We start from the raw sequence: 17,489 nt of genomic DNA, 5'->3' as shown, positions 1-17,489 counted from the left end.
ACTGATTGGCTGAAGAGGAGCCATTTGAAATTCCCGGCTCATCTCTTCAGCCCATCAATGCGCTGAAGATTGGAGCCGGGGATTTAAAGACCTGCTACACGGAGCAGGTAACGTATGCTCGCGGCCGGGGTGGCGGGGGCGATCGGAGCGGCGCCGATCGGAGCGGGGGGGGGGGGGATCGGAGCGGCGGGGGGGGGGGCGATCGGAGCGGCGGGGCGATCGGAGAGGCGGGGGTGGCGATCAGAGCGGCAGGGGTGGCGATCGGGGCGGCGGGGGGAACAGGCTGCGGGCGGGCCGGGCTGCGGGCGCGCGATCGCAAAACGCTGATTGTTATAAAAAAATTTGTTACTTCGAAATCGTTAATCGTGCAATCGGGCCAATTATCGCTCTGTGTAAACTTAGCATTAGGGGGTTCTATTAAGGGAACTCATACCGCATGGGCTACAGGAGGGGGCATTATTACCTTTATGGATGGGGTGCTTGTATACAGGTGGGTAGGAGTTCATATAAAAAGTGCTCCACTGAGTCCACGTCACTGCCCTACGTATGGCCCATGATGCTGAATGCTTTCTGCCACAGAGGAGCCAACATACTAGGCCACAGTCCAGCCTCCTTCATGGCGGTACATGCAGCAGTAATGTGGATACTTACCTCCATAAAATTTCCTTCACCCTGCCCTCTGCCTCCTATCCTATACTTGTCATTAGAGATGAGCGAACCTGCCGGATTTCTGGTTCATACGAACCAGAAATCTCAGCATCTGACTCCCGCTGTCTGCCGGCTCCGTGCAGCGGGTGGATGCAGCCTAAGGAACGCCTAGAAAACTGGGACACAGCCTATGCCATAGGCTGCATCCCAGTTTTCCAGGCGGTCCTTACGCTGTATCCACCCGCTGCACGGAGCCGGCAGAAAGCGGGAGTCAGATGCCGAGATTTCTGGTTCATACGAACCAGAAATCTGGCAGGTTCGCTCATCTCTACTTGTCATGTCATAGCAATTTATGATATCACTAGAAAATGTACCCGGCGTTGCCCGGGTATAAAGTGTCAGTGTGTTAATTAGATTTGTTCCAAGGTCGCCCAGGAGGCAAATCTATGCCCTTGTGTTATTTTGTTTAAGGGGAAATCGCCAGAAGCCCTATATACCCCTACATACACTATATACCCCGACAGTTCTGCACTGTTTATGTAAATTGTAGGTTGGAAATAAACTAAAAACTTTAAACATCCTAAATACCTAATAGCCAAACTGAGATGTCATGTGATCAGACTTTGTCAACATTGTCAGTTTTATATACAGACCCTGGTTATATACAACATTGTCAGTGTTATATACAGCCTGGTTATATGCAACATTGGCAGTGTTATACAGTATACAGCCTAGTAGTCCCTATAATGTATACACTCCACCCCCGCAGGTAGCCCCCATACTGTATACACTCCCCCACTTGCAGGTAGCCCCCATACTGTATACATGTCCCCCCTTCTTGCAGGTTGCCCCCATACTGTATACACTCCCCCCTGCAGGTAGCCCCCGTACTGTATACACTCCCCCCTGCAGGTATCCCCCATACTGTATACACTGCCCCCTTGCAGATAGCACCCATAATGTATACACTCCCCCCTTCAGGTAGCCCCCATGCTGTACAAACTCCCCTCTGCATGTAGCCCCCATGCTGTATACACTTCTCCCAGCAGATAGCCACCATACTGTATACACTCCCCCCTTCAGGTAGCCCACCCATGCTGTATACACTGCCCCCTTCAAGCAGCCCCCATGCTGTATACCACCCCCCAGGTAGCCCCCATGCTGTATACATTCCCTAACATCCCCTTACTGTGTACATTCCCCAACACCACCACCCAGCAGGTAAGCCCCTTACTGTATACACTGTATATCCACCGTTAAGGTGCCTTCACACCTACCGGATCCGCAGCGGATTTCACGCTGCGAAATCGTAGCGAAATCCACTGTCAAAATCCAGTGTCATTCAACCCTATGACACTACATACTCGCAGTGAAATTGACATCCCGCTGCGAGTAAGTTAACCCCCCCTCGGCAGCCGGAGCGTAACTTACACTGACAAAGGCCCCCATCATCCTGCCTGCACAGACCGCTGTTAGATTGTGCAGGCTCCCCTCCAGTGTGTTCAGCGCTGTGCTGCTGCTGGGCACGGCTCTCTCCTCAAGGCTCTGGACGCCCCCCCCCCAAGCAAGCTGGAGCGGTCTGTGCAGCATCCAGAGCCGTGAGGAGAGAGCCGTGCTCGGCAGCAGCACAGCGCTGAACACACTGGAGGGGAGCCTGCATCATCTAACAGTGGTCTGTGCGGGCGGCATGATGGGTGCCTCTGTCAGTGTAAATTACGCTCCGGCCGCCAAGGGGGTTAATTTACATATACATATAGTGTCATAGGGTTGAATGACACTGGATCCGCAGTGGATTTCGCTGTGAATTCGCAGTGCGAAATCCACTGCGGATGCGGTAGGTGTGAAGGCACCCTTAGGGTAGCTTAACACGTACCGACTCGCAGCCTTAATAACGCTGTGAGTCGGCTAGGTCCTGGCAGATCACTTTCACTACATACACACAGCGGTCTGAACAACCGATGCGTGTATGTAATTCTGCCGGCCGCTTAACCCCTTCAGCTCCCGCTCCCACTCCGCTGTATACATTACCTGTCCTCGCTGCACGGGGTCCCGGCATACTGCTCTCCCGCCCGGCCAATCAGTGGCTGCGGCAGGGCAACACACTGATTGGCCGGGCGGGAGAGCAGTACGCTGGGACCCCGTGCTGCGAGGACAGGTAATGTATACAGCGGAGTGGGAGCGGGAGCCGGGCGGGAGCTGAAGGGGTTAAGCGGCCAGCAGAATTACATACACGCAGCGGTCATGCAGAGATCTGCAAGGACCTAGCCGACTCGCAGTGTTATTAACGTGTACGTGTGAAGCTACCCTAACTGTATTTATTTCTGTGGATGTTGTGAGGCAGCTGGCCCTAGCAACCAATCAGATTCCAGCTCCCTTTGAAATAGAAAGTAGTAATCCTATTGGTTGCTAAGGCTTTCAACTGCCGTTTCTGCTGGTCAGCTTCAGCACTAATTATATCACCTGTGTGTGCAGTGTGGAGACTTTCCCATTCATCTCTATGGGGTGCTCTTCCCTTCCCCTCCTGTACATTTGGAGGGGACGGGACCTTCGCTCTAACCTTCCCGGGCACCCAATGTATCTGTGGGCCAAATTTGGGGTCAAACGGTTCAGACGTTTGGAAGTCTATAGGGGACAGACGGACAGACAGACAGACTTTCATTTTTACGATATAGATTTACCATAATTCACAGCACCATGAATGCTGCAAGCACACGTCAAAAAATATCAAGGTTGGCCCGCAACTTTCTGCAATTCTTACATTTTGGCCCACTGCGCATTTGAGTTTGACACCTTTGGTCTATGTCATGTTTAAGCTGTGAAATAACCTGCTGTAGCCATACATGCTGGTCTCTACCGTAACTTGCAATATTTTCGGACCCACAGCATCCCCAATATGTCGCCTGGGGAGCAAGAGCCAGTGCTGCCAGTGACAGGACGTAGTCTTCTACCTTATTGTCACTTCCACTTGGAGGATTCAGACTACATTAGCAGTGGGAGGCGGAACCCAGAGCTATGTGGACCCCGAGGGGCCCCCTCAGGAACAACCTTGGACCCTAACACCCGGGTTGTTGAATTTACATCTGTGGGTGTGAAGACAAAGAACAGCAGGTAATTATGAGCCTGGCAAAGTGTTATTCTAAGGGCCCTATTCCACAGTAACGATAATCGGCTGGATCGGCCCCATTTGGCCCCATTCGGCCGATTATCGTTCGGTGAAATAGAGAGAATGATCAGCCGATGATCGTGTCATCGGCTGATCGTTCATTTAGGGCCAGACCTAAAATCATTGTTCCCCCACCGTGCATGCGACCGACGATTTGAGAAGAAACAGCAGCAGCATCATCATACATTACCTGGCTGCAGGGCTTCTTCTCTGCGCTGTCTTCATCCCCGGGTCCCGCGCGCTCTATCTTCTGAATGGCCGGTCAGCTGTCGGAGCGCTCAGCCAATCACAGGCCGGGACCGCCGCGGCCTGTGATTGGCTGAGTGTGGCCTGTCAGCTGACCAGCCATTCAGAAGATAGAGCGCGGGGGACCCGGGGAGGAGACGGAGCGGAGGACAAGCTCTGCAGCCAGGTAATGTATGATGCTGCAAGGGCTACAAGGACATCGGTAACGATGTCCTTGCAGCCCTCGCTCAACGATCATCGGGCCGTGGAATAGGCCCAGTAAACGAGCGGCGATCTAGCAGATCGACGCTCGTTTACATCGTTGATCGGGCCCTCCTCGGCCCGTGGAATAGGACCCTAAGCCTTCTCTAAATATTCTGTATTGACTTGACTATAACATCTGTTGGTGCCTTGATTATTTTCTGTAGGACCTTTAGCATTGTGAATCCCACTAAAGGTCTCTACTCCTTTTTGTGGACCTGTGAAGACCTCCCGAGTTTACAAAGTCCTCCCGCCTTTCGCTGCTTAAATGAACAAGGAGTGATCCAAGCTGAAAAGAAAGTTGAGGTACTGTGTTTATTAGTAAACTATTTTAGAATAAATTGGTGAACCCTAAACCTGTCATTGCTCCAGTGACACTGTTCTAGCACACTTGGGCTTCATTTTGGTGGCTTATTTTATCTAGTGATTAAGAGGTAATTGCTGCTCTGATCCTCTGCCTACACAGATCAGTTTTGAGTTTATTCCCCAAGTGTTGGACATCACTGAATCTTTCTGGACATTCTTGATACCAGAGCAGAACATCTCCGTCCCGTTCCTGCTTGTCGGTAAAGCTCTGGAACCCTCAGTTTCTTTGGACAGGTCACATCTCAGCTTCCGCTCTCTGCTTATAGGTATGTAACCTCCTAATCAGGAGATCCTGCCCAATCTGTGTTCCTCCTATGTGAAGGGGTATCCAGCACTGGAGATGTAGGTTATATTAAAAGAGCATCACCCATTCATGGATGTCAGGTCAGGATTTACTTGTGGTCTCAATCATTACTGCAGATGTGTGGTCTTGTGTTGTTTACAGGGCAGGAGGTGCAGGAATCCATCTATCTAATCAACAATGAGAAGCAATCCTTTAACTTTGCTATCCGTGACAGCTCTCGTTTTTCAGAGGGCTGCAGTCATTTCTTGACAGTAAGACCTATGGAAGGAACAATCCCTTCACAGGGCAGGTAACAAAGTGTGGACAACCTTGCTTATATATTTTTTTCTATGTATTTTCCCTTCCCATACACAGACAGTATTCATCTATTGATGGGCATTTACCTTCACTACTAACTTTTTTAGCTGTTGCCTGCTCTTATCTTACAACTTTTTTCTTGTCAGAGTCCCCATCTTTGTTCAGTTCAAGCCATCCACAGTTGGTGAGGTCAATTTCAACCTGATCTGTGATGTGAAAACCAAAACTGAGCCCCTCTACCTAAATGTAAAAGCTGATGGGCATTCTATCCAAGTGTCTGTTCAGTGCCAAGACAACACAGGCACAGTCATCCCCTTGTCTGCTCAGGAGCCAAAAGAGCTTGACCTTGGACAGGTGAGATCCATTACTATCAGCAAGGTGTCGCCTATGTCCTGCTGACTTATGGTGCGTTTCAGAGATTTATCTGACAGATCTTTTAAGCCAGAAACAGACTATAAACAGAACAGGTCATATAGGAAAGACTGGGATCCATCCTATTTTCACATGCATTCCTGGCTTTAGCTTCAAAAATCTGTCAGATAAATCTCTCTGTGTAAACACACCATAAGCAGTTGGTCCCCTCTGCTTACAGATTGTTAAGTGACTACCTCCTTTCCTCCTCACAGGTGGATATCAATGACAGCTCCACTTTCCAGTTCCACATCAGAAATAATGGACAGTTCTCCTTTAATTATTTCTACTCTCTGACTGTTCCTCGGGGACTGCAGGAATTTCTGAGTATCTCCCCAAGTAGTGGATGTGTGGCCCCTGGACAACAAACTCAGGCATCTCTCACCTTCTGTCCAGCCAAGAAATGTACAGTAAAAGATGCTCTGTTGGTTCTCAAGGTTAGTGAATTTTGTGAAACTCATAGGTTGGAGCTTCTGTAGCCGTGATCAGCTGCCATTATATTTTGTGTCCTATTGACTTGTCAGGTAGAGAATGGGCCAGAAATTACATGTCTACTTCAAGGCAGTGCTGTCCAGCCTGGCATCCACTTCTCTTTTAAAGAACACAACTTCGGCCAATGCTTTATCTACCATGCAGGGATGCAGCCGGCCCGAGAAACCCTGGTCATCACAAATAAGGACAACAGACCTGTTAGGTGAGCAGACCCCAATATAATGGACACCCCAATAAAGATACAATGACAACTGCCTGTACTGATGATAGCTTTACTGATGTACTCTCCACTGATCCTGTTATTGTGTGAATTTGTCCCATATAGCATTGACTGCCTCTACAGTAATACAGCTCACATAGAGCTTGACTTCTGCTCAGATGTTCTTTCTCCCGGTGACAAGATGGAGGTTCCTATCACTTTCTATCCCCGCACAGCCATCGCATATCAAGAAACTGTTGTTTTTCAGATGAATGGTCATTCCAAGCAGCTTGTTCGACTCCAGGGTCAGGGGATTGAGATGAAGGTTGTTCAATCTGTTTCAGTTTCATCATTTAAGTAAAATGAAGGGCAAAATGACAAACATCACCTATGCAGGACCCCAAGAACACAAAGAAACAGTTACAGAATACATAGGAAGAGGATCAGTGAAATAGTTCTCTGTGTCTTGGTGTAGGGTAATGCAACATATAGCTTTTCTCGAATCATTACTTTGATCATCTGATGATTTTGAGACATGTCCTGCAAAGGTTCAAGTAAATACAATAAGAGGACAGAGGGGGAGAGAGAGAAGAGAGAAAGAATGAAAAAAAGAAGGGGGAGGGAAAGAGAGGGGTGAATATGGAAAGGCCAGAGTAAGGGACTATGGGGCATAACAGTATGTAAGTAGAATAGAAGATTGTAAGAAATTTCACAGAGATTAGGTGTCCGGGATTTACAATTACAGGCTTTTAATCGTATCATTTAGTTATTGAATATATTATTTGGTGTTTTGCAGGTGGAAGTCGCAGATCCCAAATATAAAGTTATAAACTTTGGAGCTGTTAACATTGGTCAAACTATTAAAAGGGTCATCCCCATTGTGAATAAGAGCCTTGCACCTGTAACTTGTTCCCTGCACTTGAGCCCAAGTGCCCCTGCATTGCAAGAACCAAAGGTATCAAATTATGCTACTGTCTGTACATCTTTGCATAGTGTCTTAGATCTCTGCTCCGACGGGCTGATCCGTGATACTGCTTCACCCACTCCTCTGGATTTGTGAAGAAGACTGATTGGTCACCATCAACACTCTTAATCTGGCCGGATTGGCCATGGAATATAGGCTCTCTCAGATGACGCTTGACTGCATCGAATGTAGCCCTCCTCTTTTGTAATTCGGACGAGAAATCTGGGGAGATAGAGATATTAGCCCCATTAAATTGTATACCTTGGTGCTGGGGTGCCTGCGCAGTCCTGATCCATGCTATTTAGCAGTCTTGCTAAAAATAGTTGGGGTGGTGCGCCAGGTGCCAACGGGGGCTGTACACGCTCAACTGCAAAAGCATTAGAAAATCTTGCCTCAAGGAAAAGATCATGCAGCCATTATTCAGTGAATGTAACTGGGTCCTGCCCTTCAGCTCTTTCTGGCAGACCAAATATTCTTAGATTATTTCTGCGCAGCCTGTTCTCCAAGTCATCTGACTTTTGTTTCCAGGGTCAAATCTATTTTTCAGCTCAGAGATCCTATCCTGCCAGATTAGGCCCACATCTATTTTCACTTCATCTAGTTTGTCCGTCAGTGTAGCTTTACAGGAGAATATAGCTGACAACAAATCTTCAGTAACCTCCTTCAGACTGTGTAGCGTCCCTGGTCTGCTGTGGTGAGCCTGAGGCATTCAGGCGCCATCTTGGATATCGGCGTGGCCGAATTCTTGCAGTTTCTCCACTGCTGTCTATACTTTTTTCAGTCCCATGTTGGACCAGGACGTTACCCAGGTGGTACAGGCTCCGGTTCGGTAAGTACCTCGTCAGCAATGTTGGCAGGATAATACAGCATTCGGGTTTTTTGTGGAGCAGCCCCTACATGTGGCTGCTCTTGCTTGCATCTAGGCCACACACACCCATAGTATCCAGCCCACATCCAGTATCCAGTAAAAATCCATGGAAGAGTCATACCAACAGCCACAGAGCATGCACCCACAACAAGGTACATACTTTAGTAGCAGTTAAATAAGAGGTCTGATGGTGGCGACCAGTTATAATCCTAGTTGATGCAGAAGCAGGGGGCTTTGTCAACAGTTAAAGCTTGTATGCCTGTGCTATGGCGCACACATTAATTTCCAAACACCATCTAGAAGCACCAGTAATTTCTCTATGTTTGTTCTGCAGGTCCTCAGTCTCTCCCCAAGTTGTGAGGTAACACTCCCTGCCCATAATGGGCTGTGTAAGCTGGAGATGCAGTTTACCCCTCAGAGCAGGATTGCCTCATTTGCTGAAGAGGTGATGCTGGGATCTTATGGTGTGATGCGTTCGCTCTTTGTGATACAAGGCTGCAGCCAGGGCCTGGAGCTTAGCTTGGACCAGGAGTATGTGTCTTTTGGGGCTGTGGTGCTGCAGAGCCAAGCCACTCGCAGGATTGTCCTAAGTAACACGGGAGAGCTAGGAACCAGGTATTGTTAATTCAGATTATCTGAGGCCCCAACTCCTCCCAAGTGGCTTCTCTGTAGTTAACCATATGTTTTATGTTTGTGGCAGGTTTGAGTGGGACATAAAAAAGTTTGAACCGGACTTCTCCATCTTGCCGGCGTCTGGCTACATCACGGCCGGCACAGAGGTCACATTTGATGTTGTCTTCCATCCTGCTGAAATTAATTCTGACATTCACTATGAGAACCTACTTTGCTTTATTGAAGGAGGCAAAACATTGAAGCTAACACTGTCAGGATCCTGTATTGGGCTCCCATCCACAAAGGAGGTAATGGATTCTAAAGTACTTCTAATTGACAATTGAAGCTGTATTATAAGACTCTATCCTTTCCATGGTCTACTAGCATGTGAGAGTACTAAGGGACATGATGGGCTCACATGTTTTTGAGATGAGACATTTAGTGACTCAAGCTGTGTGGGGATGCATTGTATGCTGTGACTTACAAATCAGTGTACGCCTTCTACTGTTACAGGTTGTCAACTTTCAGTGTCAGGTGCGAAGTAAACAATCACTGACCATTTCCCTGAGCAACAAAACAAACCAGAAATGGCATCTGCAGCCAGTTATTGATGGAGAACACTGGAGTGGAGCAGAGTTCATCACTGTGGAGGCTCATCAGCAGAACAAGTCTTATGAGATCACCTATCATCCGCTGGTCATGAGCACTGAAGGCAAAAAACATCAGGTAACTGGCCTGATCCTGGGGCTGCATAACTTAATAAAGGGAGACTGCTCCCGCACCCTTACTATGCTTTATTAGTTAATTCAATGATGATTTAATCTGTTGGGGTTTTTTAGGGCTCAGTCTTCTTCCCACTGCCAGATGGGACAGGATTACTATATCTCTTGCACGGTCAGGCTGATCCTCCTAAATCTTCTGGTAACGTGATCAGAGAGGTGCCTTGCAAAACATCATACACTGAACTGCTTACAGTCAGCAACTGGCTACGCAAAACCCAAAGGTGAGAAGGGATGTGAGAGCCAGGTTGATTGCCCTCATTGACTTCATACTGTGTCTTATCTTCCTGAGCTGAGCAATTATCAAACCTAGAAAAAGGCATTACACCCTCATCTTGACCTAACGTTTGTTTTCCAACAGGTTCCGTGCCATTATTGAGATCTTGAAGCCAGAACGTCTGGACAATGCCACCATCATCAAGGGTCTGGACTATGTGGAGGTGCCAGGAGGAGCTAAGAGAGACTACAAACTGAATTTCCACTCTCACAAGGAGGGCACCTTCTCAACCAAGGTATCACACCGCGAGCCTGATTGATAAAGCGGTCTTTACACAATACATTATGGGGGAAATTTGTTAAGTCTGGTGTTTTTATATGCCAACCTTAAAATGGCTATACCTTTTCAGTAACTGACAGTGCTCCGCATGCTCGTGAACAAGTGAATGTGAATATGTTTCCTTTATGGGAAGGGGCTATATGCACAATAGCCAACATACCCAATGGGTATGCATCGAATGGGCCATATGAATGATCCAAGGATCTTCAGTACAGCCTGAGCGCACAATTGTTCGTGCTTTGTGAAACCAGCACAGCAAACAAGCGTGGTCACAGGGTTCAGAAGTCGCTTACTGCAGCCCATTGGCCCATGTACAAAGCCCTTTAGACATACCTGAAAGCTCTGAGATATTTTTTGATATTTTTAATGTGAAAATCTGTGTAAACAGTGGCTATTGTGCAAATAGATAAACACTGCACTCATACAGGAATCTTTCCAAAATACCCAATATTATATTAAATATATATTATAAATGGCTTTCATTTTCTAAGGTCCATATTTTTTTACATCTGTATTCATTTGTGTCTTGGTTCTAGGTGATCTTCCGTAATGAGACAACACAAGAATACATGTTCTATTATGTTACATTTAAAGCTACTCCCCCTGGGATTATCAGCACCATAGAATTGGTGACACCAGTGCGGCAAAGTACTGCAGCTACCCTGTGTGTGGAGAATCCACTGTCTGTACCAGTCACCTTTACCACAGACTGCAGAGTGCCAGAGATTAACCTTCCCCCACAGATCACAGTACCGGCCCAGTCTGAGGTAACCTATCACTGTTCTCATAGGTAGCCACAGTGGTAGAAAAAAAAGACAAGCACCACAAATTCATATTTTTTATATTGATCTAATGGTTTTATGCAAATATCATAAAAGTGAACATCACATTTTGCAATGTAGGGGCCATTCACATTCTACTGTATTTTCTTTTAGCGATATTTAATTAAAATGGGTAGATAGCTGCCATCAGTGGAAAATGTGAGGACAGAATATGTAAATGCACCACAGATATAGAAATGTAGACATGGATTTTGTTCAGTAACAATGAATCAGTCTATAAAAAGTGAATGTACTGTCCATGTGTAATTTTTTTTATTTGCCCTTGTATTAGCAATCAACCCATTTGGCCCAAGTGTTTTCATATAGCAGGGGACTTCATAGGGTTATCGTCCTGTTGGCTCAGTCCACTATCTGAGACCATTTAGAAAGGTGGGACTTTGAAGGGAATCTGCCAGGTTCCTACCAGATAGAGCTGTAGCTAGGTGTGGCACTTCAGCTTTCAAGGAAAATACTACAAGTAGATAGCTGTGGCACTTCAGCTTCTGAGGAAAAATGCAATTTTATAACTTTGCAAATGGCCATCAGCAAAGACAAAAGCATCACTTGTTTTATCTCCCTACCATCCATCTGCCTGTGCCTGCAGCTCTGTACCTGATACGGACCTGACAGGTTCCCTTTAAGATCCTTTCACTGGTGTTGATGCTTTGTGGCATTCATTATTTCTGAGGCGCTGAGTTGAGAGAGCATAGGTCACCATGCAGTGCTGCACCCAGTAGATGAAGGCCCCACTGAAAAGAAGTCACCATGAAGTGCTAACAGGGTTTAAGGCCATAATAGACAAACATCTCCGGCTCTATTACATGGGGAGATATTTGCCTGATTTGGCAGATAATCACTCCCTGTAATAGGACGTTTATACAGTATGACCCAAACCTCATTTAAATTTTTATAAAATGGATTAATGTATAAAATGTGGCTGTGCAGAGATGGCTCTGCACAGAGTCAGCAGCACACTGTTGAGGGTGTATATCCTTTCTCTTTTTTTTGCAGGGCACCTTGATGTTTGAGTACCAGCCTCTGAAAACAGGCGAGTCCACAGGAAGGCTAGCACTGCAGAGCAACGATCTGGGCTTATTCCAGTATGATCTTCTTCTAAAAGCTACAGCTGCTGTGTCTGAGAAGCCACTTTACTTTCGCACTACCCTGGGCTCCAGTCAGACTCTGAGTGCCAGATTCATGAACTTCACTCGCCAGAAGACTGAATACAGCTGTAAGGTAAGAATAGCAGGACAGAATACGGCTGTGAAGTAAGAGATGCTTTCACAAAGGCCTGTCTAGTACTCATCCGTTTCTTCTTTTCTTAGGTTGATAATCCAGATTTCCATGTAGACAAGGTGGTAATGGCAGCTCCTGGTTCTCAGGGTGGATCAGAGGTCAGTTTGGAGGTGACATATGAGCCAGTCCAGCTTGGAGAATCTCGCACTGTGCTTCACATCTCTTCTCCCTTAGGGGGTGACTACGCCATCCCACTCTTTGGCTCTGCCATGGCCCCTAAACCTCAAGGACCTATACAGATTCGTGCTGGTTCCAATGTTTCCATTCCTTTTAAGAATGTTTTCTTGCAGCCTACAACATTTAGCTTTCAGACTGACCCAGCAGCATTTGTTGTGAAGCCCAGTGAGCCTGTGCGTCCCAAGAAAACCCACTATATTTCTGTGTCTTATGAAGCTCCCCCTGGTGGCAGCAGGACTCCTGTGACTGGAAGACTGGTTGTTTCCTGTCCTCGTGCCACAGGTGTTGCACAGGGAATTTATTGGGTATATTACCTGAAGGGAGTGCCATCCGACAAGTGACACCATCAGAACCATCCGACAGTGACACCATCAGAACCAATAAATGACTGTGCCTTATCCCTGTTTTCTGCTGCTCTGTGTACTGTGTCTTGTAGGGTTTTGGAGGCCCTAGACATAAATGTTTATCATACCAGTATCATGCAGTAAATGTACTTTGTGTTGACAGCTGTCTGTCCCTATTGTCCATCTCTCTATATTGTCAAATTATCAAAGATAGGTTTTGTGTGCAGTGAGAGATGAGGAAACCTGACATGCTCATCAGGGTGACTATGTGATTGTCCATAAACAGAACACTTAGGGGGACATTTATTAAGTCCGACTTTTTTTATGCCGGACTTAAAAATGTCCCCGCATCTCCGGTGCTACGGGGATTTATGTAGAGGCGGACTGCCTCTACATAAATCCCGTGCGCTCCGGTGCGCACGGGCGAAAACCTACGTCAGCTGAGGACTGGAGTAGGTTTTCGTCGTATCTTTTGGTGGAACAAATGGTGAATCACACGGACTCTGAGTCCACGCCCTCCGTTCCGCCTCCATCACACCCTCTTCCTGCCCCCCGGCGTAGCCGGCGGAAAGTGCCGATTTGCAAATATTTTATTCGCAAATCGGCCATTTGCGATTAAAATCATGCGCAAATCGGCACTTTCCGCCGGAAAAAAAATGTACGCCCTTTGATACATGTCCCCCTAAGTGGTGAGTGTGCATATGGTAATGGTCATAGTCAACTGCATCCATCCCATCCCTAGCACTGGGACAGCTGAGACTGTCCCTCTGGAGCTGGAACATGCGGGACCCAGGGAGAAGCAGAGCGCAAGAGGAGTCCTGCAGCATGGACAGGTAATGTATACAGTTTAAGCAAGGGCTGCAAGGACATTGGTAACAATGTCCTTGCAGCCCTTGTTAAACGATTAAATAGGCACAGTGCAGGATGGGAGATGGTGGTGCACTGACTGCACTACTACTATGCACTCCAGCACATGGGCGGACACAGACTGCAGAAGTCCCCTGTGCAAGAAATATGTTTGGGGCCCCCATAGCCTATTTGTTTCTCCACCTTTCTGCCTTAAAGGCGCACACATATAAACACACGGATACACGGTACATGTGTCCTGGTTTCTCGGGAGGGCCCTACAGCACAGATGCCAGGGCCCACTAAAGGACTGTACTGCAGTCTGTGCAGGCCCCAGTGTGGGACTGGGGTACCTGTGGCCCACCAATAGAACTGATCATGCGGGGCACCCAAATAAAGAACCCATCAGAAGTGACATGCAGACCTTGTCCCTTCTTGGACTGATGTATCTGTGACCACAACTCCTGGAATAACAATAACTACAACTCTCAGAATGCCTTACACTTATGAAGCTCTCAGAGAATACTGGGAGTTGTAGTTTTCGATAGGACAACCCCTTGAGTTTCCTGCTCATTTTTACTACAAATCCAAGCATATCCTGAGGGCTGCAGACTGTAATAAATGCTGGGAGTTGTAGTGTTTGCAGCTGTTGTACTTGGAGGGTCCTGGGTGCATTGTAGGCAGAATGTAGTGTGGGGGATGAGAGTGTGGAAGTGACCCCAGAGCAGCGCTAACAGGGGATAGAGAAAATAGGCTCTTAATCACTGTTGGGCGCAGGTGGGAGACATGTAGTGGAGGAAAGGGGGCACAGTTAATGGCAAAAAGGCATAAAATTACAATCAAACGTCACCTTCCGGGGGGGGGGGGATCTCTGTGCTTTCTCTTCCACAGTCCACCCTCTATCTTACAACTTCCAGTCTGACAGACAATTAGCTCTCTCATTTGCTACTCCTGCACTGATAACCCCTGACCTCTGCAGGAACTCAGAGAACAGAGGTCAGAGGTTATCAGAGTAGTCAGGCAGAGAGCTAATTGTCTTCTGTATTAACCCTTTTTTGTTTTGCAGCATGTTAGAGAACACTGGGTCACTTACACACTGCAGTAAATAAGAGGTTAAGCAAAAGGACACAGGAGGCTCTTATCTTCCCTGGGCCCCCTCCCTCCATGGGCCCTATAGCAACAGCCTTCCCTGCCTCTATGGTAGCTACGCCACTGACACTGACAATAATCACTCACTGTCAGAGCTGCTGCTGCTACTGCTCCTCTTCACAGTCCCATCCCTGCCAGCCATAACCCTGCAGGATCCCTCCAGCCCCTGTCACCACACGCTCTCTGTCCTCTCCACTTCACACCAGGTAAGTCGGACAGTGGAGTACAGGAGGGGGAGGGGTTGTCAGCAGCAGCGTGCAGGAGGAAAGAGGAGAACTAGCCCTGGCCGGGCACAGCATCCAGTCACTAAGTGGGCCCCACAGGAGCAGGGGACCTGCACTTCCCGGGTGCTGATACTGCCTTGGGGGCCCACTACAGACATGTGCCATGCTGAGCTGACACTTTAGAGTCTGAGCCTGGTGGGACCCTCTATTGGCCTGGGCTCCTGTGCAGCTGAACAGGCTGCACAAGTGATATGTCCGCCTCTGTTCCAGCAGTCTTATAGAGTACTGTACAGGATGGCAGATGTTGGTGCACTGACTGTACTACAACTGTACTGTATATGCACTCCATCAGTCTTATACAGTACTGTACAGGATGGGAGATGGTGGTGCACTGACTGTACTACAACTGTACTGTATATGCACTCCATCAGTCTTATACAGTACTGTACAGGATGGGAGATGGTGGTGGACTGACTGTACTACAACTGTACTGTATATGCACTCCATCAGTCTTATACAGTACTGTACAGGATGGGAGATGGTGGTGCACTGACTGTACTACAACTGTACTGTATATGCACTCCATCAGTCTTATACAGTACTGTACAGGATGGGAGATGGTGGTGCACTGACTGTACTACAACTGTACTGTATATGCACTCCATCAGTCTTATACAGTACTGTACAGGATGGGAGATGGTGGTGCACTGACTGTATTACAAGTGTACTGTATATGCACTCCATCAGTCTTATACAGTACTGTACAGGATGGGAGATGGTGGTGGACTGACTGTACTACTACTACTACTGTACTGTATATGCACTCCAATAGTCTTATACAGTACTGTATGTGAAGCCTCTCCAGTGCTAAACTCGCCATGTACAGCCCATGATCCATGCTCGCAAGAACGTTCAGATACTGAGCAAAGTTTGAATTCTGAACGTACTTCCGGGTAAATTTTTATTCGAATAGTGAACAGCTCGAATTCAGATGCTTTTGAACACAGAGGTACTGTATCACTGTATCACTGTATTGGGTGCCAAAAAGTGCTTGAGAACCGAGCAAGAGTTTGAAACCTAAAACTTTCCTTGAAAATACTGTTTGAAAGCCGAACTGTTTGAGTTCACAGCAGTTTGAGAACCGAGGTACCACTGTACTAATGCACACAATTTTGGGGAACAAATGCCACTATGTCAAAAGTGTGTATGAAGAAAGTCTAAATCCTGTGCCGAGTCTCAGGGCTGTTTCCAGGTAGTTTTGACTACAGGGCAAACCATGCTAAAAGCGCTCGTTGGTGCTATGAAGAAGCAGTGTGTGCATTATGGCATAGAGCAGTGTTATTTAACCATTTTCAACTTGAGGCAAAAAAAAAAACCTAATTCACTGACTCACAGGTGACGTCTTCTTTGATCTGAGGCGTCACATTTTTTTTTTCCTCTCCTTCTGGCCCAGACCAACATGAGGATTTCTTGCAGCAACAATTCATCTCTTCTGAACCTGCCAGACAAACATCTTAACTTCCACTTTTTTGTGTCATGCGCAGTAAAGTCAGTAGGTATGTGGGTTGTCCCCTGTATGTTGTATCCCCTGCTGTACCCCCAAATAGTAATAATATCTCTTGCTGTGCTCCCATATAGTAATAATGTCCCCCTATGCCCCATATAATAATAATGCCTCCTGCTTTGCTCCCATATAGTAATGTCTCCTGCTGTTCCCCACATAGCAATAATGCCCCCTGCTTTGCCTCCATATAGTAATAATCCCCCCTGTGCTGCACCCCCATAGTAATAGTCCGCCCTTTGCTGTCCCCATAGTAATAACTTCCCCAAGTTCTGCCCCATAGGAATAACCCCCCCATGTTCTGCCTCATAGTATTAACCCCTCTCCTATGTTCTGCCCCGTAGTACTAATCCCCCCTACCATGTTCTGCCCTGTAGTACTAATCCCCCCTCCCATGTTCTACCCCATAGTATTAATCCCCCCTTCCATGTTCTGCCACATAGTATTAATCTCCCCTCCCATGTTCTGCCCCATAGTACTAATCCCCCTCCCATGTTCTGCCCCATAGTAATAACCCCCATGTTCTGCCCCATAGTAATAATTCCCCCATGCTCTGCCCCATAGTAATAATCCCCCATGTTCTGCCCCATACTATTAATCCCCCCTCCCATGATCTGCCCCATTGTGCTAATCCCCCCTCCCATGTTCTGCCCCATAACACTAATCCCCCCTCCCATGTGCTGCCCCATAGTAATAACCCCCCCATGTTCTGTCCCATAGTAATAACCCCTCCCCCACATGTTCTGCCCCATAGTATTAATGTCCCCTCACATGTTCTGTCCCATAGAACTAATCCCCCCTCCCATGTTCTGCCCCATAGTACTAATCCCCCCTCCCATGTTCTACCCCATAGTAATAACACCCCCATGTTCTGTCCCATAGTAATAATCCCTCCCCCACATGTTCTGCCCCATAGTATTAATGTC

The 17,489-nt window shown here is 47.3% G+C and overlaps 1 protein-coding gene across 3 annotated transcripts in view; it reads left to right on the top strand.

Moving 5' to 3' along the window:
- The window catches only part of HYDIN (HYDIN axonemal central pair apparatus protein), a 93,103-nt gene extending 80,166 nt beyond the window's left edge, over positions 1-12,937 (top strand). For all 3 annotated transcript variants that reach the window (XM_069966383.1, XM_069966381.1, XM_069966382.1), the window contains 17 exons: positions 3,532-3,756; positions 4,465-4,603; positions 4,764-4,929; positions 5,109-5,256; positions 5,411-5,618; positions 5,891-6,112; positions 6,200-6,369; positions 6,493-6,691; positions 7,163-7,321; positions 8,533-8,813; positions 8,899-9,118; positions 9,324-9,536; positions 9,650-9,813; positions 9,951-10,101; positions 10,682-10,912; positions 11,978-12,202; positions 12,292-12,937. In XM_069966383.1, the coding sequence (XP_069822484.1) occupies positions 3,532-3,756; positions 4,465-4,603; positions 4,764-4,929; positions 5,109-5,256; positions 5,411-5,618; positions 5,891-6,112; positions 6,200-6,369; positions 6,493-6,691; positions 7,163-7,321; positions 8,533-8,813; positions 8,899-9,118; positions 9,324-9,536; positions 9,650-9,813; positions 9,951-10,101; positions 10,682-10,912; positions 11,978-12,202; positions 12,292-12,780 (3,610 nt within the window). In that variant the 3' untranslated portion in view covers positions 12,781-12,937. The remainder of the gene's footprint in view (positions 1-3,531; positions 3,757-4,464; positions 4,604-4,763; positions 4,930-5,108; positions 5,257-5,410; positions 5,619-5,890; positions 6,113-6,199; positions 6,370-6,492; positions 6,692-7,162; positions 7,322-8,532; positions 8,814-8,898; positions 9,119-9,323; positions 9,537-9,649; positions 9,814-9,950; positions 10,102-10,681; positions 10,913-11,977; positions 12,203-12,291) is intronic.
- The last annotated feature ends 4,552 nt before the right edge of the window (positions 12,938-17,489 follow it).

The sequence above is a fragment of the Dendropsophus ebraccatus genome, chromosome 4 (genome assembly GCF_027789765.1).
Source record: "Dendropsophus ebraccatus isolate aDenEbr1 chromosome 4, aDenEbr1.pat, whole genome shotgun sequence".
NCBI lineage: Eukaryota > Metazoa > Chordata > Amphibia > Anura > Hylidae > Dendropsophus > Dendropsophus ebraccatus.
This window is presented reverse-complemented; position numbering and strand designations above follow the sequence as displayed.